This window comes from Drosophila bipectinata, chromosome 3L (genome assembly GCF_030179905.1).
Source record: "Drosophila bipectinata strain 14024-0381.07 chromosome 3L, DbipHiC1v2, whole genome shotgun sequence".
In the NCBI taxonomy this organism is placed as follows: domain Eukaryota; kingdom Metazoa; phylum Arthropoda; class Insecta; order Diptera; family Drosophilidae; genus Drosophila; species Drosophila bipectinata.
The window spans coordinates 17,568,604-17,577,882 of NC_091738.1; the positions used below are offsets into that span (position 1 = coordinate 17,568,604).

Below are 9,279 nucleotides of genomic sequence, written 5' to 3' on the forward strand. Positions count from 1 at the left end.
CTATACCTCGCTGAGATGCCATCACTAACCGTAGCAGGCAGGCTTGTTAAGGATGAGCAAGTCGGGGGTCCTTGCATTTGTCAGTCTAGGCAGGCAATATGGCTGCTCATTTCCTGTGCGCACAACGGAAGTGATTTGAGCTGCCTGCAGGACATAAAGGCAAAGGGGCGGATTGAAATGGGAAAAATGGCAGCTCTCCATTTCCCCGCCGGTTTCTCGTGTGATTCTGTCGCTCTGCAATTGAGATGATAGACTGCACTGCACTAGTGCTTCATGAATATTTAGGGCAAGCTTCCAGCCATCTTGCAGGTGAACCTTTTTCATGGCCAAGGTCACTAACAGGTTGCGTAACCCTGAATGACAATTTTCCAAGTGGCGTTTGTTTTTCCTCAGATTAAAGTAAGAAAGAACGAATTCTATACACTCTTCGCTTATAGTTCTTAGAAAATATCTTTTAGTTATTTAATTGGAAACCCTCATACATATATTTCTTTGTGTGCTGTCGGGAAAGCGAGATTAAATATGCTAACACTCTAATGGAATGCAAATTTATTTCAGATTCTTTTTCGCTGAGTCTGTCATAAGCAAAGCATTTTGCATGCGAATTATGTTTGGAATGGCAGCTCAAAGTGAAGGATGAGCACAAGGATACCATTTCGCCGACATTTACCTGCTGCTTGCCAATGCAAATGCCGGGCAATTTTTCATTTGCATAAAATGTCCCTCTGCTCGCCGACGAGATTTTCGAGTTGTTGGAGTCTGCCAAGTTTGCCAGCTGCAGACACCAGGGATTACGAATCTCAGTTGCCACGGGATACTTGGCCAAAAATAAAAGAAACTTTTCGCTGACAAATTAGCGGGGAGGTCTGGTCCTAAATTCGCCAGATAAACTCATGTCCCACATGTGTAATGCTCTTGTCCGGACTTCGGTGTTGGTCTCCGGATTAGGTTAACTTTTCCGCAGGCAGCCAGTTATCGACAGATTGCCACCTCCATGCTGCACGACTTCACTTGATCCTTGTTTGCAGTTCTACTTCCTTTTTTCCGTTGCCATTATTTCCTCTCAAACGATTCTTGCACACTTTTATTGCAAATTGAATTTGCTGTGTCACGTCGTCGGCCACTTTGTCAATATTTTTTTTTGAGTTCTTAAACTGCCGCCATTCCAAAAGAAGAGCGCAGTAGTTGGCTATGGAATTCAGTAACATACAGGGTGATTAATAAAAAACTAAATAGGGCTTTCTGTAAAACGGTTAAGTGATTTTGATTTTGATTTTGATTATATATTAAGCAGAGCAAAAAAAAATATATTTATAGTATTATTACATTTTTTTTCTCAAAGAAAAATTATAAAAATAATCCTTTTTTTGATTAGAAAAAATTTTAACTTTAAAATATGGTCCAAAACTATCGATTCATCGATAGATACTGCCAGCCTTTATGTTAACTTCAATAACTATCCAACACTATACAAAAAGTAGCTTATCAAAAGAAAAGTAGGCGACAAAACATTTTAGGAAAACTATTGCCTTCGTACATTTCTTCCTAAAATCATTCTAATAAAAGTCTTCGAGACAAACGGATGTGCTTTGAGATCCAAAAAAAATTATTTCAAATAATTTTCCTTTAAAAAAAAATGGAAGGCAGGAAACCTGGTAAATATTTTTATTTCGACCGAAATTTTGTTGTATATATGTAAGTATGAGTTTTTGCAGATATTACTGGAACGTCTCCAAGTGACATCGCAGCGCGTCTTAACTCGCGCTACGGGAACTTGAACGCCCGCTCGTCGCGCGATGTTACCGTGATCGGCCATAAGCGAAATCCCTTCTTGGCTATGCCCCAGACCGAGATGGAGAAGCAGGTTGAACGCGAAGTCCAGGAGAAAATGGAGAAGGAAATGGCCGAAAGGCAAAAACGTAAGAAAAATACGTACCTGGAGGGTCGTCTGGAGTTATCGGCCAAGATGGAGCTTCTGACTATGAATAAAGAGAATTCACCGGATCTGAAGACTCCAAAACGCTGCATCTGCAAGCGTCCTTCGAAAAGCTTCAAGTGCGGCGGATGCCTTAAATTTTTCAAGGGTCGTATTGCCGATACTTGTCCGAGGCACCCTACGGTAAGCTTAATTATAATGACTTGCGAAAAATATAATTGGCATTCAGAGTATTAATAATTGAACAATACCTATTTTAGGAAACATTCTTGATGGACTTCCGCATGTGTCCTTATTGTTCGGGCCCCGTTGATATGATTAAGCAGCAAGATCAAGAAGAGGCCTAAAAGATCACAATGTAATCTGTATAACCTTTAACCATGTGACTAATAAACTGTTCACAAACAACTAATTCTTTTTTAATATTAACAACTTATCGTTTATGGCTATATACTGACCTAGCTAAAACACCCTGTTTTGTGAAAAACTTTTCAGATGGAGGAAGTTTACATTGCAACGACAATTTTTCGTGGTCATAAAATGCAGCTGCAACTTTTCTGGCTGGATTGCAACAAAGGACTTTCGGTGGCATTGTTATACCTCTGTTCCTGCCATTGGTCAGTTTTAGGACATTGCACTTTTGGCCAGCTTAGAGCGATGGTCTTCCAGTGACCCACTGGGGTTCACAAATATTCCATAGCACCTGCCTCTGGGCCCCCTGGACTAGACCGATTCACCCAAGTCAGCACATTGTTCGGAATATGGCCATCAGCCGATTGTGAATGTGAGTTAGATTGTGTGTTCCACGGCCAGGACATCATTTGTCAATGTCCTCCGCGCCCTGGGGCGTCCTGAGCTCACGCAACCTCATATGCGCCATCTCCATACACTTGAAGGAATGAAAAGTTCGAAATGGAAATTATTTGTAGTGAATATTATTATTTTAAAATGTACTCTCATTAAAGCTTTTATCAACAAAGCTAATTCATTAAACCGTCGAACCTATTATTGTATTATTAATATTTTTTTAGTGTAACCTTTTCGCATGTTTGGTTCCCGTATTTCCAGGGACCTCTAGGATTTCCCCGACATTGCATGAAATTTATACACATCTGCTACCTGACGGCTTTTCCAAGAAGGAGGCAAAGGTTGGGGGTACAAAACGCAGTATGCTGAGCATCGTTTTTATTATGCAGCACGGTTGAAGCTGCCACAACGATGGCATTCCCCCTCTTGCTACCTCTCCGCGGACATAACTAACCGCTGGCAACCTGTGTGCCATGCCTCTAATTAAATGCCTTTGAACTTTGCTCCACTTATTACGAACCGATCTACATTCATTCGGTCTTTTAATTGACGTTCTTGCCATTCACAGAAACCCAAACGAATGCAATTTCAATTTATGCTGAAATCAAGAAAATAAATTGATGTTTTGGTTATCTAAGTGGGTAGTTATTGGAAATTCATTTAAACGTAATTCATTTCTATGGAATATGGAAGACCAATAAGGATACCAGGGAAATGTGTCTTCCAACCATCTTTTAAACATGAAAACGATTTTCTTTAATAACAAGATTAATTCCAGCATATGGTATTGTTTAATTTAAATATTTGGACAATTTTGCAGGCTACTAAAATTTATAGCTTATGAATTTTCACGTCAAAAAAGGAATACCCATAAATATATATAACTTCGTTGAACCATCCTGTCACTTTTGGGCTGCGGCTGAAACCACAGGCAAATGTCAGAAACAAATTCAGGCAAAACAGCCAAGCAAAGCGAAATATTTTTAATGGCCATAATTTGGTGGAAACGACTGGAACAGCCGCAAAAGCACAAAAGTCGACAGCAGCAGGCAAATGAACTGAACACTGGCCATAAACCGCTCAATTATTGCGACTTGGCCGGGGCCGCAGAAAGTCATTATCTAAAATATTTGACATGCGTCCAGACATTTTCGGAGGTGGCCTCCCATTAAGAGAAATTAACGCTTTATTTTATTTACTTTTTCGTACTCAACAGGGTGAGGGTGGCATGAAAAAATCCAGTACAGACACGCGTAGACAGAAAGTTCGGAGTTCAAAGGTCTGGGCAGTGATTTCCACACGCAATCCCAAAAAGTATGCTGGGAAAATGCGAACAGGAGAAAAGCTTTTATCAATGATATATGAGGCATGAAAATAACATTCACATACTGCAGTAATCAGCTGCAGAAGGCAAATCCACCTCCCAAGCACTATAACTGAAAATTATGAAACGAAAACTTTCTTACCATGCATTCTATCTCCGACGACAACTTTTGGAAATGAATTTTTTATGGCACTGCAGGAGCAAGTGCAGCTTGCTTGTCTTGGCACTTTTGTTTCCTTGCAGTTTATGTGTCAGATGCAGTCGGGGGAGCAGCTCGACTGCGAAAGGACATCCCTCAGATAACCGGGGAGCTTTCTCGCCCTGAAGAGCCCAACTTGGAAAGTAGCAACATCTTGTCACGGTACAGTATTAGACAACTTTTCAGGTCAAAGGGGACGCATTAAAGGTGATGTTTGTCTTGCGGACATCTGGGTTTAGTTATGGGATATAGAAGCTGCTCTTTTTGGTTAGGCCAAAGCTTTCACAATTTTTTAGGGATTTTTATAAGCGTTAAATACAGTACACTATCCATTAAAAAAGACTTCCCTAAAAATGCTATTAAAATATTTTCCTTTGTTTTTTTACTTATTTTAAAAAATATACCAAGTATTCAAATCAAAGTTAAAAACACATAAAATAAAACTCAAGAAGGTAAAGTCAAATAATAGCCATCAGTCCAGAACCGTCAACTGGGACACCATTTAAAACAAAGACAATTTCTCACTTTCCCCCAAAAAACTCTCACTCTTGCCCCTTTCACCGCCGCATTTCACTTCTCTCTGTGACATCTCTGGCGAAAAATGTGAAATAAAATAAATATTGACGGGCTGCAGCAGAACTTGGGATTGGGTGATTTATGTGGCATGACTCATGAGCGAAAAAGTGTAACTGAAACTGAAGCCGGTCTAGATTTATGCGGTGCTATAGCTGACCAATCCGTCCATATAGCACAGCCGGACAATTCCCAGACACAAGGGCAAACAAACCAAGGAAAAATTGAAAACTTTTGTATGAAATGACAATCGGTTGGGAAGCAGGAGGGAGAGGCGAGAGGATGAGGTGGTTCTGGTGGTGCAAAGAAGTCAAGTGGAGTGGGGCAGCAAACATGCCAATATTCTGCAGGCACTTGGCACATATAATGTAAGGAAAGTACCACCAAGTACATTGAACTCTTGTGGAAAAGTGAAATGTATAACCTACACTTAAGAAAATATATATATATAGTTTAGGGATCATTTTTAAAATTAATTATGGACAAATTCTTTAGTCTTAGATGCATCGTAGATTTTCAATCTAATCTATTTCTTTATATTTCAAAATTATTTAATTTATTTTCTGACTGTATTGAGGCTTTCGAAATGCAAATGAGTGGGTGGCATGGGTGGTGCGGTGCTTTAGCCTCAGATTTGGTTTGCAACGGTTCGGTTTTACTTTCGGCCAGATACTCGCACTCAAATGCGAGTACGGGACTCGTATTTCGGTCACCGAGTGTGGAGGGGGATTCACTTGTGCATGTCAATCACATTCTGACAGCAGGCGGCAGAGGCATGAGGCATGGGGCATGAGACATGAGACCAGAGGCATATAGCACATACAGATATTCGCACGCACCTCCCCAGCCGCATCCACCCATCCTATTCCACAATCCATCCTCATCTGGCTGCCAGCGATCCGACGATGAGACAAACATTCCCACATTTGATTGACAACCTAAAACGGTCGTCTGGTTTTCAGGCAATGAAATATAAACTCTATTTTCTCTGCCTTTCGCTTGGTAATTAAATTCAGCAAATTTCTGAATTATTTATGGCTAATTAAATATTATTCAGGTGCAAAAAAAAATCTCGCTGCGGCCGGCAAAAAACTAACACAACATAATAACATCAAATTAATGACTCAATTATTAATTGGCGTAATAAAATTCTAGAAATACCCGCTAAACACGCACTAAATTTGCGAAATCATATTTCATCGCAGCCCCCTCACAAAAGTGCACAGCTACTGTCCAAACTATTAATTAATGTTCTGTGCGTAATTATTATTTTTAATACGCGGCATTTATTTCGCGTTTTGATCATTTGGATCCGACATAATGTGCGTTGGCAAGAGTGGGGCGAACTTAATGTGAAAGTAATTTCATTTGTAAAATATTTCATATTCTTTTTTGGCACAAAAGAAAAAATGTCAGCGCTGCATGATGAATAATGATTAACAAGTATATTCACTTTTTAGCCTTGTCTTACATTATTATGAATTAGTGTATATCAGCGAAAAAACCTCAATTAACTTGGCAATACTATTATATATTTAATGAGCCATTCTAATCGATGGTCCCCTAATTAATTAATTTACGTAAAAACTCGTTTTAATCATTCGATAGTCATTTAATTTGCATAATTTTTTTGTTTTTTTGTCAATGCTGAGTGCGTAAATTAAACGAAATTACCACTTAGTGTGTAGGGGTGGGAAGGCTGGAATCTGATAATGAAATTCTCAAATTACAACCAACTAATAGCTGCACATTGAGCTCCATATATTTGCATACATGGGCAAACACAGTTCATTAAAAATTCATTGGGGCTCGCGAGTTCGCCAACTCACTTGATTATTTTGCTGAGTTTGTCGAAAATCAATTTCGGAAAATTGCTTGTATTTATATGGAAATTCAAGCGGGGAAAATGGGAAGGAAAAAATTAACAGAATTTATAAGAAAAGTTTGCGCTTGCCACCAAAAACTTTTGACCCAACAAACGCAACCGCAACAGGGAAGGAAGTCTAGGGGGATGGGTCGAAATGGGTTTTAAAATGATAAACTGACCCTTCTGGGGAATGTCGTCTGCATTCTCAGACACTCTGGCTAAAATTCTACCCAAAACTTTCCCAGCCACTTTCCCAGTCTGTGTTTTGGCCAACTTAATTCAATCAGCAGAAAATTGCTTTAAAGCCAAAAATGATTTAATATTCTTGTGCAACAGATTTCAAAGCAAACTTTAATGAGCTGATTTTTCACAGCAGTAATTACTCTGGACAATTCGCAAAAGCCTTGTCGAACTTCAATTAGCTACACACATTTTTGCAACAAACTTCAAAACCGCCAAAAACATTATCACATGGCCATGGTATAGAACGAATGTATACCCTTTGACAAACTTAATGAATTTTTAACCCTTTACATGGTGGTGATGCAGATCTGCATCATACCGTTTAAATTCAATTATTTATTAAACTGCGTTACAAAACTGTCCAAAATCTTTTTGATGCAGTTCAGCAACTTTCATTTTTTATATAAAAAGTGTTGATCACTCAGAATTCTGTCCAATACTCAACAGGTGATTACTTTCCCCGCCAATTTGGTGAATGTGGTAATCTGAATTGGTTGTGCAGTTTCTGATCCAAAATATAAAAAACAAAAAAAATTGTATAATTGATGCAATTAATGTTTAAAAACAGGAAAATATTATATTTAGTTGTATATTATTGAGTTTTTGTGTTTGTTGCATTATAATACAATTAAATCATTAATTTCGCTAAGTTTAAGAAATCGCTTTTTTTTCCTTTTTGTAAAAAAAAATTAAGAAAAACCAACCTTAAAAAAAAAATAAAAAGAAGTGTATTTTTTATTTTTACTTATCTACCGAACAAAAAAAAAATCAAGAAAATCGGAGTTATTGCCATGTAAAGGGTTAAGTATTTCCTCTAATGTTTTTAATAAAAAAGTTATGTTTTATTCTTTAACATCTTCTTAAAACTTTATTTTATTCTCCTCTATATATATCCTAGGGTATAAAAAGCATGCAATAACTCGACTCTGGTTATTCATTTAATTTAAACTTTTTCAAACACCACAGAGGATACAATTTTGTGTGACAAACTTTTTGGGATTTTGCAAAATTGTAAACAATAAACATCCCGCCTATTCTGACAAATTTTCAGCACTTTTCAGTGTCAACGGAAAAGGCTTTAAGCAAACTAAAGGAAGTTCAACCAGAAGGATTATAACTTTTGCTCAAAAGAAAAAACTAAAGTCAGGCTCAAAGGAAAGCCCCACAGTTGCCATATTTTACGCGTCACTCTTTTCCTTAGTTTTTCAGAAATGTTTTTTGGTATCTTTTGGATTTTCTTCCACATGTTTTTGTGAGTTTTTTTGTCTCCAATTTCCTCTAACCAAGTCAAAAGTTTCATTTTTTGTTCGAACAAAACTTTAACTTGCTCCACACGGAAATAATTTCAGCACACGGAAATAATTTCAGCAATTCCTTTACCAGTAGAGTGCGAACAAAAACTGAAAATTTGATATTCTCCTAATGACTCGCAGAGAGAAGACTTCGGTCTTAAGCCAGGTGAGAAGTTGGCCCACTGCAAAGCAATTAGATTTCAATGCCAGAGGCACCTCTAACCCAAAGATGAACACGAAGACAAATGGTGGAAGTGTAGGGACGTGATTTATTTATCGCATAAGTTTGAAGAGAAATTAGATTTTCAAAGATGGGAATCTAAAATTTGATTATACTTTTAAAATATAAAACTGTTTGGCTGGACTAGGTTGTCAGGGGCTGGCTGGATTACAAGTTTCAATTATTGGAAACCAGCCACCTGCAAAATACATGCAATTTTGTGCAGAATTATCAATCAGCAATCAAAGCCAGTCTCAGAATCCAGTCTAATTTGAGGTTACATTGAATTATAATTATTTGAATGGTAGTCCTAATACTAGTACTGGATGGAAATGTTCAGCTGGATTAATTGCTTATGAATTTGAATGCATGTCGTAGAAATGGCAACTGGGCGTATGAGTTATCTGTACCTTTTTGATTACTAATTGATCATTTAAAATAAATTTGAATTTATTAAACCAAAGCTAAAACAACTAAAAATATATAAAAATCTATATTCAAAGAATGATTAAAAAAAATTATAAAATTTCAACGTTGGGTATAAGTAATATTAAATTTTTTAGATAGATGATCTTTATTGAATAGATGATCCTTATAATTATAAATAACTTATAGTTTTTAAAAATTTAATTGTTCTTGTTAAAGGTAAAAATTAATATATGGTAAAGTATACAACTTTTAAGTATACAGCTTGTGTGTCAACATGGCGTATGAGTAATAAAAATATATTTTTCTTTATAAATGGGAGCTATTATGTTGTTTCTCGATTAATTTGCATACCGCAAGCAGTTCATAACAGAGATTTCAATAGTTTTTAA

The 9,279-nt window shown here is 37.2% G+C and overlaps 1 protein-coding gene across 1 annotated transcript; it reads left to right on the forward strand.

Moving 5' to 3' along the window:
* Window positions 1–1,496: 1,496 nt before the first annotated feature.
* LOC108120373 (uncharacterized protein CG13380-like) lies at window positions 1,497–2,342 on the forward strand. Its single transcript, XM_017233994.3, has 3 exons — window positions 1,497–1,655; window positions 1,716–2,119; window positions 2,197–2,342. Exons 1-3 carry the CDS (start codon window positions 1,637–1,639, stop codon window positions 2,281–2,283), a joined length of 510 nt encoding a protein of 169 aa, XP_017089483.2. The 5' UTR covers window positions 1,497–1,636; the 3' UTR covers window positions 2,284–2,342.
* The last annotated feature ends 6,937 nt before the right edge of the window (window positions 2,343–9,279 follow it).